The sequence below is a fragment of the Lactuca virosa genome, chromosome 2, assembly GCF_052849685.1.
Source record: "Lactuca virosa cultivar CGN04683 chromosome 2, Lactuca_virosa_CGN04683_v6, whole genome shotgun sequence".
In the NCBI taxonomy this organism is placed as follows: Eukaryota; Viridiplantae; Streptophyta; class Magnoliopsida; order Asterales; family Asteraceae; genus Lactuca; species Lactuca virosa.
In genome coordinates, this window is record NC_136427.1 from 276,648,959 (window position 1) to 276,664,566 (window position 15,608).

Here is a 15,608-nt window from a genome sequence, read left to right on the forward strand (position 1 = left end):
ATCATTTTTTTACATAACAATCATTTCCCCCCTAATCAACTCCAAATTTGACGGATGGTTTTAAAAAATAAAATTGCTAAAGTTGTCCCTCCTAATTTATTCCTTTCCTTCTCTAAAAGAAACTCGAGAGCATGTTATCCTTCATAATCAAAGCATCACCTTAAAAAAACTAAAAAACAAGGTGATAAGTAATAACAAAGATGATGCTTCCCCAATATATATATATATATATATATATATATATATATATATATATATATATATATATATATATATATATATATATATAATACGTGTAAGTTTTAAAGTTTAAATCCGCAAATTACTAAGTTTTCTATAAATTTGCAAATATCTTGAGGCTTTTTATTTTGGTCATATCTTTTAAAAGCATTTGTAAGGGAGGACAGAATGGTACTGGTTTTGTTGAACGGCTTTGATCAGGAAGGAGAAGAGGGAGCCCCGTGAGGAGAGCAAGAGAGAAAGAGAGGGGTGTTGAGCAGGTTCAAGAAACCGTTGGAGGGTTGAATCAAAGAAGGAAAATGGGGAAGATGGGTTGGGAGGGATGTGGTTTAGGCGGGTTTGACTCTCTCCACAAAAGGTTTGGTCGGTTCACCTGCTTCAGCGTGAAGGACGAGGTCACGGGGACAATTATGTCCTCCCTAATAGTTTACTAGATAAGTTGAATAAGGTGAAATGGCTAGTTGCTATTCAATAAATTAAACCCAATCATAATGGGATTAAGTTCAATGCTATTAAAATTTTTAATAAAAAAAACTAATAAACATTTCAGTATATTTATATGGAGTTGAATTCATTGTAGGAAAAAATATTGTAGGAAAAGTAAAATAACAATGTGAAAATCCAAACAGATTATTGTTGTAATAAAAAAATAAGTTGAAAAAAAATATTTCTCTTTGATTAGACTTAGTTGTACATATTTAAATTATTGTATTATTTCATTATATCTTCTTTCTTAATAAAAGAAACCTTCATCTACGTGTCACTCCTATCATTGCAGAATTCGGTCATTATGATTTTACCGTGATGTCCTTCCTTTGCAATACAAAATTTCCTGCGCTTTTAAATTTCTGCCCTTTTAAATGATACAAAAATAGATATACATAAATTTGGTATGAATTGGTATGAATCCCTCTTTATTTGGAATCATCATTTCAATCCAAAATTAACCGACTAACTCCAAGATTTAAGGAATTAACTCAGAATTAATTGTGAATAAAATATTGGTTTATACGCTTTATTAGTTTTGCCGATTATTTTTTCAAATTTGAAATTAGCCTCATATTTAATAATTCAATATTCCATATTTATGGAAACTGATATCATCCTAAATCATTTCTAAAATACATACCATAATTTCGTGTATATATACACCAATTCTGTAATTCCGGTGACTTCTTCATCACTGAGAAACAATATCACTTTGCTTCAAAGTAAATTCCTGTCGAATATCAGGTTAGTATTTTATATTCATCATCTTATACAATGAAAATGGCCATATCATTCATATAATCTATGTGAATTTGAAATATATTATGTATCTTTAATCTGTAATGTTATCTCTGCATCATCATTAATCGATCTGTGTTAACTGTAAACAATTGGAAAGGCAGAAAATTCATACATTTTTTTATTTCTAACTGATAGTTGTATTGCATATAATTTTTTTATATAATTATGTATCACTCTATCTCTGCATCATCATTAATCGATATGTGTTAATTCTAAATACCAATGTATGTAATATAAAATGCTAAGTTGTAATCGGAAAGGCGGAAAATTCATACATTTTTTTTATTTCTAACTGATAGTTGTATTGCATGTAATATCTTTTATATAATTATGTATCATTCTATGTGTGCAGTTGAATGTTGTCTTATCGAATGTTGGTCTGTATCTCAAAGATCCTGTTTTTTTATATTGACAGTTGTATGTTGCCTTATCTAGAGTTCAAAGTAGAGAATGATTGAAATTGTTAATTTTTTATAAGGATGGTAGACTTACAAATAAAATTTCCAATGTTATAAATGATTCGTAGTTTTTAAAGCCAAACTATTGTGTTTTTTTTTTTGTTTTTTTTATTACATTTCTGTTATATTTTATTTTTTATATATCAATGTCATTTATATTATTCATTGTGTTTCTCTTTAAACTCTACTGGAATTTATATTCTGTTTTATAAATCATTTACAATATACTCATATATATATATATATATATATATATATATATATATATATATTAATTTTAAATAATCAACACAAAAAGTTTTAAACAAACTTAACTCTTATTAATAATATAAATGTTTTATAAATTTTTTACCCGTGATTCCCACGGGTTGTAACCTAATATTACTATACGATAGGACTTGTAGCTTAAGGTTATTAGATATTGATAGAAATGTGTTTATCAACTAAAAATTGAAAGTTCAAGTCTCATTCAAGATCAAAAAATTGTTTAGAAAATAGTGTTAGGAATATATATGTTTGTTGTTAAAAAAAAGTATGTTTGCTATTCATCTTGGGCCAATTTATTTCCTTCTCGTGTTGTTTGGGCAGGGGAAAAGAATCAGCGGGCAAATCAAACCAAAGTCATGTATACTGCTATGGGTGATAATTTTTGACACTACACGGAAACGATACGAGCTCGACATGCAAATAAATGGGTTTGAGTTAAAGATTTCAACGCGTTTAATTAATGTGTTCACATGATACAATATGAAAATTAATCCGGTAACGTTAGGGTCTAAACTTTCAACACGAAAATGACTAGTTTATTTATATGCAACTTCTCTTAATCTTTTAGGTTAACCGGAGATGCTCAAAACCAAAACCAAATGTAAAAGAAACTCTAGGTTGAATCATTTTATAATGTAGAAAACACTAATTAGCCCTCCTAGTCAACACTTATTTTCATTTTTTACTTTTCTTAATCGCTAATTTCTCTTTCAATATGATTTAATTCCTTTAAACTTATTTTGATTGATTTTCTTTCCCTACTCTTTCAATTTATTTAATACTTCAACTCTTCATCATTACGTAATTACGAGTTCTAAACTCTAAACTCGTTGCAACACGAAAATAAAACAAGTCAACACCAGACTATATCAGGTTCAAGCATTCTCAACCCGTTTCAACCAATGACACTCACGTTTGCCACCCTATATCCTGTATCCGTTCTCCTTGACCCGATCTTGATATTGATTGTTAGCTGTGAAGGAGCTGTAAGATGGAATGAATAAGGAATTGCTTGAGATAATAAGGTAATCTCTGAATCATCACATTTTATCTGTGCTGCAATTTTCCCAATCTTGATTAGATTCCGATTGCTGACTGTAACCTACATTGCCCATTACGTGTTCGTTGAAAATTCTTAAAGAAAACATGTAGTTTGCAAGACCATAAATTCGAATATTTTATTGTTATAGCCTCTTTCCGCCTTTCAATTGTGGTTAATCAAGATTTTAACTTTTATCGACAGCTGGTGTGACAGCGCTGTTGGTTTATGTGAATTTCCATGGTTTGTAGCATAGGTCTAGTGATGATCATTTCTATTATTTGTTCGTCTACATAATATAATACTTGCACAGTGGGGGTAGAGACTAACAGAAATGAATCTTAGTTTGTAAAGTAGCTTACTGCATTACTAGATCAGATTAAGTTCCAAATAAGGATTGGGTTTCTATACGCCCTATACTTTAATCACATTGAATTTATAATAATACCAAGAGGAAACGAAATAGAAATGCACTTTGTGTGCAAATCACTGGATGTGGATCAGGTACTTGGTCATGGGTCTACACCTTTATGTAATTATCTAGCATCAAATTGTGTAATTGTGACTTCATTGATTGAAACCAACACTTCTGGTATGATTAAGTTAGACTTAGCTTCATTCTTAGACACTTCTGTGAAAAAGCCAGGTGGTTGTGGTGGAGGTAGTGCTCCCTCACCACTCAGCATATGAATCACAGAGGACATAATTGGCCTATCATCTGCATGTTGTTGCACACATGATAAACCAACATGTATTGATTGCAATACTTCAGAAACAACCCATGAGTCCCCTAAGGCTGTGTCAACCAGCTCCATAGGCTTGTCTTCCTTGTAAAGTCTCCATGCCTAAACCATTTTGAAGCTCAATAAGATTAGATTAATTTCTGATTATGGGAATAGATTATTTTCACCAAACTTACATGCCCGAGAAGGTTATCATGGTGATCTTGATGAGAGAATCCTCTGTTTTTCTTCCCACTCACAATCTCCAACACCAAAACACCAAAGCTAAATACATCTGATTTCACTGAGAAAAGCCCATTTGCTGCATACTCTGGAGAGATGTAACCCCTGCAGAATATTTGTATCTAAGTGTAGAATGATAGATATAGAAGATATGTTAAGCTACTACACATGCATTATGATTACTGGCTTCTTACAATGTACCAACAACTTTGTTTGTATTAGCTTCGGTCTCATATTCTTTAAACATTCTAGCCAAGCCAAAGTCTGATATTTTTGGGTTCATGTTGGAATCAAGCAAAATGTTGCTTGCTTTTAGATCTCTATGGATTATTCTAAGTCTGGAATCTTGATGGAGATAAAGAAGACCTCGAGCAATCCCATTGATAATGTGGTAGCGTTGAGGCCAGTCGAGTAACAAGGAGTTGTTTTCATCTGCCACAAAAAAAAAAAAAAAAAATGGAATTTCTTTTTTAGTTTGTATTACGTATTTTAATGATTTAATCAAGTGTGTGCTATTATATAATCTTGTGAGGGCCCAACCAAATAAAAAAGAGTCCAAGCTTTTGTTGGGCATGTATTCATAAATCAACATCATTTCCTCTCCTTGAATGCAGTATCCCAAAAGCTTCACAAGATTCCGATGCTGAAGCTTGGCAATGCATTTAACTTCATTCTGGAATTCATCAAGTCCTTGCTTTGATGTCTTTGACAGCCGCTTCACAGCTATTTCTCCTCCTTCATCAAGCACACCCTGAAGATCGTTTTTAATTCATAGGTCAGATGCACTTACTTACTGTTCATCATTGCTGATTGTATATGTATATAATTTGTTCCATGATCCTATCTGATGATAATTTCTTGGATCAGTTTTCAGTTTTTTTTTTTTTTTTTTACTTATATCGGTAAGTACATGGATTAGTGTTTGTTCTCCTGATATGGAATTGTGTCTAGAGTTTTTACCTTGTAAACTGCACCGAAACCTCCTTGTCCTAGCTTATTGTGGATTGAAAAGTTACTGGTGGCCTTAATTATCTTACTCAAGCTGAACAAAGGTAGATCAGAATCTTGCTTCTTGTTCTTGTTTGCTAAAGATTATATGAAACATGAATGAATGGTTCAACTTCCCTAAGTATACACAAAGTGAAAGCTCGGAACTTGTAAGATGCCCTCACCTTTAAGATGTGATTTCTTCTTCCTTCTCCAAGCATATACATATATTATGAGTGCAAAGCCAAGCAGAACCACAGCAAATACTACTGAAATGGCCACTTTAAGATTCGTGTTCGACTTCTTCTTCTTGTCTGCTTTTTGCCCACACAAAACGTTAGTGGTGGTAGTTGTAGTTAATTAGTAACAGGAATGAGCTTACATTAACATGATTAGGAATAAAATCAAGCATCCAAGCGAAACATAAGCAATGTAATGAGTGAATGACAAATGCACTTACGAATTAAGTTGTTGGTGTTGGACTTTTTTATGTAGATGTTTTGCCCTGAGGAATCTGTTTCCAAAGCATCTCTGATATCAAGCAGCTCAGTTGACCACAGTAAACATCCACTTCCGCCTTCTCTAATATCAATATTTGCATAAGCTGTACAAGAGACGTTGCGACTGCAAAGATTCTCACATTCCTCAAGGGACATGGTGCTATTGAACCATGAATCCCGTGAGTCGGGCAATTTCAGGTTTGTAAACTTAATGAACCCATTTTTATCAGTAGTAGTGATGTTATGCTTACACCCATTTGACCATTTTGCAGCAGACCATTCTTCTGGCAACTTGGGTTCAAATCCTTGTAAACACGCACACTCAGGGGAACGGTTGATGTTACAGCTTCCATAAGGACCACATAAATCGTACTGGTCACAGATATCACGAGCTACAATCATATATACACTCCATGTTTGCTGTCTAGGTATCCATATTAACTGCATGAAATTGCCCTGTTGACCGAGTATCATCCTTGTAAGAATTGAAGTGTTAAATACTGTGTATTTGGAGTAAATCTCGTCGTGAGTAAAAACAAAGTCAAACGCATATAATCTGTTTGGTCCTACACCCAGCATTCCAGTAAACCCCTGTCCATTCCAAAATCCAACCCTCTGTTGGAAACTTGATTCATCTTTCATAGTATATAATTGTGGATATCCATTGATGTCCATCCAAACTGTATACGAACCTGATGAAGGATCATCAGACCTCTTCCATGATGTCAAGTTCCTTTTTCTGCCCGTTACAAGGTCCACACCGATTTTCATTCCCGGTAGCCAAGTGTCTCCAGGATGATCAAAGCTTTGCCAAATCATGTCACCGCTGACATCATCTCTGATCACAAGATTTCCAGAATCCAGAAGCTGTGCCACTGGATTCATATTTGTCATTGGTTTTGAGGAGGATTCAGATGACCAAATTAAGGTATTGCTAACACTGAGAAGCTCTAGGGTTCCCTTGTCGCTGATTTTGAGCACACCTGTGGGGTCAACAAGTGGCACCTCTCTATTAGCAATCCATACAACAGTACCCGCCGATACTTGCTTATACCGTATCCCTAAGTACCGAAAAGTTGAATTCCCAAGCCCGAAAAACCCCAATTCAAAATCTTCAGCTTCTGAAACAAGGGTGTCGCCATCTTTGAGGGTCTGATTTTGAAACATGGTGTCTATTGCATTACTAGTTTTCAGGATGATGACTAGAGCACACAAGTAGAACCAAATCATGGTAAAATGCTCCATACAATCTGATCTTGACTCTTCGATTAATGTTTACTCTTAAGTCTATTTTATGTTTCCAAGCATCAAAACCCTTGAGTAGATTGTGTAGCCATACAACTTCCCCATGCCTTGTGGTATATAGTACCATACAAATAAATCTAATGTTAGAAGACTTGGGTGAGTTTTTCTAGTTGCCATTGTGGACCTGAAAAGTCTTTTCTGCTTGTCATTGCTTGCTTGGTCTCCTCTCCTCTATTGTTTTCTGGTTGTCATTCGTCTCCTCTTCTCTATTGTGTCAGCAGATTTTTACAAAGAATTTGTTTAGTTTTAGTCAACGGGAGTTTTTTTTTCAAAGCTAACTATATTTTCCAAATTTTTAGCAACATATGCAAATTATGTTAAGTTGTAGAGTTTCATGATTACCGATGGATACTTATCGCCCCTACAGCAACCAACCAATGGGGTCCGCTCCTGAAAGAGCAAGCGCACCTTGGTGTGTAGATCTCAATGTTAAGTTACGAGGAAGGATTACACTCAAGCCACCGGAAAAACGCTTTCAACTCAGCGTCACATCATCTCCACCACCAACCCACTACACATTGAAAATAGTTACCACTCCACAATATTATTTTCTTATTTTTTATTTTTTTAAAACATTAAATTAAATAAAAAACATAATTTAAAACATACATAAATATTTTGAAAACATAGAAAAAATAAAACTACATTTCATTAATCAAAAACATAGAAATTTAAAACTTAAACTACTAAAAAAAACAACATAAAACATACCAAATAAAACATTACATTGCTTAAAAAACATAGAAAATACTACCACTAGACATTGGAAATAGTTATCACTCCACAATATTCTTTTCTTATTTTTTATTTTTTTAAAACATTAAATTAAATAAAAAACATAATTTAAAACATACATAAATATTTTAAAAACATAGAAAAAATAAAACTACATTTCATTAATCAAAAACATAGAAATTTAAAACTTAAACTACTAAAAAACAACATAAAACATACCAAATAAGACATTACATTACTTAAAAAACATAAAAAAAAAACATTGAAAATACTATTTGTTGTCGTTGTCGTCACCGCCCTTATCCGCCTCGGCGTCACCGTCCTCATCCTCTTTGTCTTCATTGTTATTTTGTCATTGGAACTGTCTTTCCCATATGTGGGCGGTCAAATCGTGACGTAGATTGTGATGTGTTTCACGATTTTGTATTTCCAAAACCCTTGTGAAGTATGTCGGGCTGCCAACTTGTATTACTGCAAATGGATTAAGTATATCGTTCGTGGTATATGAACAAACAGCCCAACCATCTTCTTCTATTATCATGTTATGTAAAATAACATAAACAGTCAACACCGTCATCAATTTTGCCCTATCCCATGTTCGTGTCGGATGTTTGATTATGTGTCACTTTTGTTTGAGGACTCCAAACGCTTGTTCCACATCCTTCCTTGCAGATTCATGTGCTAATTTGAGCAATTTTTGTTTTTCATCGGCCGGAAATGAATGACTTGACAATTGTAGCGTACTTTGGATATATCTCATCACTTATGTAATACCCATACTTATATTCATTTCCATTCACAATGCATGGCATGTTTGGTGCTTTACCCTGCAAAATATTGTTAAATAACGAAGACGCTCCAAGCACATTTAGGTCATTGTTTGACCCCGTCATAAAAGAATGCATGTGCAAGCCGTAGGTCCTGTAAAACAACCGCCTCTAATATAACAATCGGCGCCCTATGATCACCACGCGTGAATTGATCACGCCACACACTAGGACAATTTGGTCACTCCCAATGTGTACAATCAATGCTACCAAGCATCCCTGGAAAACCATGTTTAGCTTGATGCGCAAAATACAATTATTCAACATCACTTTTAGTTGAATGTTGCAAGTATATGTCACGGTAAAGCTCTATAACATACTTATATATATATATATATATATATATATATATATATATATATATATATATATATATATATATATATATATATATATATATATATATATATACGACCCGTCCTCTCAGACATTTTCAAATACTCATCTGATACGTTTGCGGCTATGCCGTATCCCAATTGTCTAAGAGTGGCCGTACATTTTTGTATTGTAGTAAAACCACGTTTACCTCTAACATCCCATCTTAATTGGAAAAACTCATAATTATGTTCCAAATCTCTAGCTATATGTAAAAATAAATTTCTACTGATACAAAAACGTTCTTCGAATTTCGATAGATCATATAAAATATCAGGGGCAAAATAATCACGTACCAAAAGTTCATTTGCCGCGATACGATCCCCGATGATCCATTTTGTATGCTTATTCTTGGCATTTGAACTTTCGCCTCTCTCACGCAACGGTGTGTGTAAAACCAACTCGTCATCAGAATCATCATCGGATGAAGAAAAATTTAACCGAAAAATTATCCATTTTTTTAAAGTGTGTTTGTTTTGAAAGAGTGTTTGTTTTGAAAGGGTGTTTGTTTTGATGTAAAAAAAACATATAAAATATATGTGGCAACGGTAAAAAAATATAGGTGGCAACGGTAAATAAAAAAAGGAACCAATCACATTTCCTGTCTTCGTCCGTCTTTGCGCCCGTGTCACACCCAACTCACCGGCCATAGGGACAGTGTTCTGTTAAATTTAGAGAGATGGATTCGTGGAATTCACTTCCAGAGTTTTCTTATATTATTTAATAAAGAACAAGGTACAAGGCTATATATACAGATCTGATACAACTAACTATCCTATGATAAGGGAAACTATAAGATAAGAATACAAGTTTAGGATAACAACACGTGCTGAAACTCTAGCTCTCGCCAACACTCCCCCTCAAGGTGGAGAATGTATATCTATCATTTCCAGCTTGTCAAGAGAGCTGTAGAACACTCTTCCACAAACTGCCTTAGTTAGCATATCAGCTAGCTAGTCTTCTGAACCTACATGTGGCAGCTCCACAGTTTTCCGTTCTAGGTGATCCTTGATGAAGTGTCTGTCTATCTCCACGTGCTTTGTTCTATCATGCTGAACTGGATTATTTGCAATCTTCACTGCTGACTCGTTGTCACAGTACAACTTCATTGGTTCACTTAGTTTCACTCCCAGATCTCTAAGTACTCGCTTTATCCACAACAGTTCACAAGTCTCGTTCACCATGCCCCTAAACTCCGCTTCCGCACTTGATCTCGAGACCAATTTCTGTTTTTTACTTCTCCAAGTAACCAAGTTACCACCAACAAAAGTGAAATAACCTGATGTGGATTTTCCATCAGACTTATCCCCAACCCAATCAGCATCAGTAAAAGCACTTACATCACAAGTTTTGTTTCTTCCAAAAAATAGACCTCTTGTTGGGGATGATTTCAGGTACCTCAGAATTCAAAAAACAGCATTCATATACTTCTCGCTAGGGGCGTACATAAACCTACACACAACAGACACAACATACGCAATATTCGGTCGGGTATGAGATAAATAAATCAGTTTCCCAACTAACTTCTGATATTGATCCTTGTTGGCGGGGACCTGATCTTCAGTTATTTCCAAGTGATGGTTTACCTCAATAGGTGTGTCAATGGGTTTACAGTTTAACATACCCATTTCTGCTAAAAGATCCAAGACATACTTACGTTGATTCATTGATATTCCTTTCTTAGACCTTGCAACTTCGATTCCTAAGAAATATTTCAGATTTCCTAGATCCTTTAATTCAAACTCAGTTGCTAGTATTTGCTGAAGTTTATTTATCTCCTCCTCATCACTTCCTGTCACAACCATATCATCTACATAAACTATGAGGATTGTCACCTTCTTCGATCTCCTTTTCACAAACAGAGTGTGATCAACATCACTCTGTTTATAACCAATTTCTTTCATGAATTTAGAGAACCTCTCAAACCATGCACGTGGTTACTACTTTAATCCATACAGTGCCTGTTTCAGTTTACACACTTTTCCATTCGTATTGATACCCGGTGGTGGTTCCATATAGACTTCCTCCTCCAGAATGCCATTCAAAAAGGCATTCTTAACATCAAATTGTTTCAATGGCCAGTCTTCAATTGCAGCAAGAGATATAATAATTCTAATTATATTAATCTTTGCCACTGGTGCGAATGTTTCCCCATAATCGATCCCATATTTCTGAGTATACCCCTTTGCTACGAGCCTTGCTTTAAATCTATCTACTTTTCCCTTTGCATCGAGTTTTACAGTGAATACCCACTTGCAACCCACCATTTTAACCCCACGAGGTGGGTTAACCACGTCCCACGTATTGTTCTTTTGTAATGCCTCCATTTCGTCATTGATTGCCTTTTTCCACCTTGAATCCTTCAAGGCTTCCCCCACATTCACCGGTATAGTAACATCATCCAATTCCTTTACTAACAGAGCATGTGACTTAGCAAGACGGTGTTGTGATACGTAATTGTTGACTGGATACTTTCCCTTTGCATTTAATTTTGGTTCATATTGCCTTTTAGGTTTCCCTCGTGTGCTTCGAGAGGGGTACCTTGGTGTATTTACGTCTTCAGCATTCGACACTTCCCCATCACTTTCAGTTTCATGAGATATATACCCATCATAGAATATATTTTCATTTTCTGATGGTATATTTACTTCAGGTTCTTGAGTTACTTGTTGAGTACCTTGTGTCTCACTAGTACTGGTGTTAGTATCAGTAGTACTGGTGTTAGTATCAGTTTGGTTCATACTGATATCAGTTGGTTCTGTTTCATTCACATCAGAATCAGAAGGATTCGTTACATTTACTGCCTCCAGGCCATCAGAAAAGTCTGCAAGGAAATCCCCATCATTCATACCCTGTACCACAGTTTCATTAGGGGTCACTTCAACACCTTTCTCCCCCTGAAGTGGTCCCTCATGATTAAAGTAAGGTACAAATTCGTTAAAGGATACATCACATGAAACATGCACTTTATTTTTACTTGGATCAAGGCATCTATACCCGTTCTTCAGGTCTGCGTATCCGATAAATACACATCGAATTGAGCGTGGTTCAAGTTTGCCAATACTTTGATGGACATAGGCGGTACATCCAAACACTCGTGGTTCAAGGTTTTGTTTTTGAGTGGTGTGTGACAATCTGAAATTTCCAGCTTGTATAAACATTCAAATTTATCAGATTTAGTCTTGTTTGTTAACTTTTAGCCCTATTTGGAGTCTATTCGAGTATTCTAAACTTAGTACATCAAAGGAATCAGTGTTAGGATGAATTGGTTGAAGTTCTAGTCAAGAAGCAAACCGAAAACCTCCTCAAAAAGGAGTTTTCGGTCAAGACCATAGAGTTTTCGGTCAAGGTGACCGAAAACCCCATCCTACATATATATTTCATGATCATTTGGATCATTCTTTCCTTTTCAAAGCTAGAAACATCCATTCTCTCTCAAGTATCATCGAGTTCTTCACTTTGATCTTCAAAAATGTAAGTGTTTCTTTCCCCTTTGATTTGTTGTTACAAAGCTTTATCTAGTACAACTCTTCGATTTCATCCATTAATTTCATCTTTTGGGTTTGATCTTCAAGAACACCAAGAACACACACTAGTGTTTTGGTCCAAAATCAAGTATATTAGCCTCTAAATCGTAAGTATTACTTCCCTATACTTGTTATCTAGTTGAAACTCTTGATTTAGGGCCTTGAAATCGTCATTTATCCAAGAACAAAAGGTGTTTTCGGTCTAGTGCATCTCCTTAGACCGAAAGCCCTTATGAAGGGTGCAAAATGACTTCAAGCCTTTCCTAATACTTAGTATTGAGTCTAGAACACTTCATTGATTGTTGAAAGCCCTTGGAAATCACCTTATGCATCAAAGACCATGGGTTTTCGGTCAAAACCATTTGGACCAAAAACCATATGGACCGAAAACCTCTTTGGACTGAAAACTCCTTTAAGTGACTATATAACCCTTAGATGCAACCCTTGGTACTTCTAGCACTTGAATCAAAGTGTTTTCCATGTCCTAGGGTGTCTTAACTTGGTTAATTAATTGTTAAATGACTAATTGGATACATATATTTGTCATTATATGTTAAATAGGATCCGTGTGTGTGTTCAAGTCTTCACTTGACACTTAGCATCCTATACCATCCGTTCATCCAAACCACTCACTACAGGTGAGTTCATACCCATTAATCAACCTTTTAAATGATTTTAAATGCTTTTATGGGGGGGATACAAGTTGAACTATTATAGTTATTATATTAATCACATGTGATTAATAACTACCAAACAAGAGGATTTCTTACTTTTCAAACTATGTTATCAATCAAACTACTTCAAACTCTTTTGCAAACTCTTTTACATGTTAAATACTTTCTATTCAAACTCTTTTAAACTTATACTTTGTCAAATGTGTATCTATATAGATATATTTATATAAGTAGGATTGAAAGGACTTAGGACTGATAACTCGCCTTGCTTCATGTTCCTTGTTTGGTTGTGGACTTAGGGTATCGGTTATTTGTCCGAAGGTCGTTTGAATCCTAGTTATATATTATGTATATGTATATAGATATAAAAGTTACTTCTTTCAGTCCAATACCTTTGGGTAGCAAAGGTATACAAACATGTTCATTTATACAAACAACACTGCTAGTAAACTATAATAGGTATAGTTTAGAAAGTTACAAATATTATTACTAGAACAATGAAACATACAATGAGTCAGTTCATTCATGAGTCATAACATATAGTGATGAGAAACAAACATAACATGTAGTGATGAGAAACAAACATAACATGTAGTGATGATAAACAAACATAACATACTAGACAGAGAGAGAACATACAATACAGCTAGTACATACTATAAATTATACAAGAGAACATACTATTATGAGAAACAGAGAGAACATACATACATACTAGACAGAGAACATACAATACAGCTAGTATATACTATACATCATACAAGAGAGCATACTATTATAAGAAACAGAGAGAACATACATACATACTAGACAGAGAGAACATACAATACAACTAGTACACACAATACATATACAAGTACATTACAACAGTTATATGAGCCACGTAACGGGGCATGGCATCACCTGCCATGGCTCGTTTTGTATCCAGAGTCTCCTAGAAGGAGAGCGTTGAATTTGTGTATAGATCTATACTGGATTGACTATCCTACACCTTGCTGCTAGCTAGAGTGGGACTTGTAAGTCTACGGGTGCCAAATGTCATTTCTTCCGACGTCTTTCATCGTAGTGTTTTTAGTCGGTAGTATGGTACAGGCATATCACATGGTACTTTAAATAACAATTGGTTTAAGGTAGTTAGTACAACAGTAGTTACTTAATACAACACTACAGTACTATTTTATTTCCCCATTGCATTCACTTTGTGATCTTCTCACAATGAACAGTAATGTAAAAACTATATTTTTGTTTAATGATAGTCAGAATTGGGAAAATACATACTCTTACAAGAGATACACATACAAACATTTGATGCCTTGGTAGAAGGCTACTTTTAGTAGAAAACATAGGGTTTTCTAGGAGATTCAAACATTTACAAACATTTTCATACATTTCATTTGATGCCTTGGTAAAAGGCTACTTTTAGTAGAAAACATAGGGTTTTCTAGGCGATACAAACATTTACAAACATTTTACAAACATTTACAAACTTATACATCAAGTACTTACAAACACTTTCATACAAACAATGACACTAAAATACTTATGATCTCACCAGCTTTAAAGCTGATAAACTCTTTCAAAATAACTTGTATTCTCAGGTCACCAGTAGACAGGTATCGGTGCCAGGTTTTGAGAAGATGGAGCTCGTTCAAGACTCATCTTTTATTTTGATTTACATTTTTAGTGTCTTATACACTTCACAGAACACACTTGTATTAAATTATATTATTAATGCAATGGATGATGTTGTTGCTTGTTTACTACTATTTATTGTTGTGATACTCTACATGACGTCCTCCACCCCCGAACATTTCCGCCATTCTGGTTTTGGGGTGTGACAGATTGGTATCAGAGCATTGTTTATAGTGAATCGAGTATATCAACCCATAAAAGATATACAAACTATAAACACAGCGGGATTTAAAAATACTCTGACAAAGAGTTTATACTTTTAAATAATAGAATATTTAACCAAGTATACCTACCTGCATTCATGCTAAAATCAGTGTCACTAGGACAGAACAAAAGTATTACGATTGTTGGGCAGCACAAGTAGACTTAGAGAAATATAGTCAAATCTGGGAAGATATAGCCTGATCAACTATATTATCCGAGGAGTGACTAACATGTGCCTAAGAGTGGTTGTGAGGTTGCAACAAGTCTAAAAACTTACCAACAATACCACAACGAAAACCTTAGAACAAAACATAAACTTAAAATACTATAGGAGTATTTTGTGTTACTATAAATTACTTATGTGCTTATTTCTTATACCCATTTTCTCGCGTAGATATCATGGCTGGATTCCATATCCTTGGAGACCCGTAATATCCCAACAACGGCAATGCAGGATGGCTGGGAGAAGAACCAGAAGATGATCACCCAATCCCTTTGGATGATCACCAAGCTGAAGGCTTTT

At 34.6% G+C, this 15,608-nt stretch overlaps 1 protein-coding gene across 2 annotated transcripts; it reads right to left on the reverse strand.

Moving 5' to 3' along the window:
- Positions 1-3,799: 3,799 nt before the first annotated feature.
- On the reverse strand, positions 3,800-7,250 carry LOC145161144 (G-type lectin S-receptor-like serine/threonine-protein kinase At4g27290). Of its 2 annotated transcripts, none has more exons than XM_079080596.1 (7): positions 5,707-7,250; positions 5,432-5,563; positions 5,220-5,344; positions 4,800-5,010; positions 4,454-4,691; positions 4,214-4,364; positions 3,800-4,139 (listed from the first exon to the last, which is right to left on the reverse strand). In XM_079080596.1, exons 1-7 carry the CDS (start codon positions 6,989-6,991, stop codon positions 3,831-3,833), a joined length of 2,451 nt encoding a protein of 816 aa, XP_078936722.1. In that variant the 5' UTR covers positions 6,992-7,250; the 3' UTR covers positions 3,800-3,830. The 2 variants fall into 2 exon arrangements, with proteins under 2 accessions (XP_078936722.1, XP_078936723.1); XM_079080597.1 differs by having other exon boundaries at positions 5,432-5,560; positions 5,707-7,249.
- Between the last annotated feature and the right edge of the window lie 8,358 nt (positions 7,251-15,608).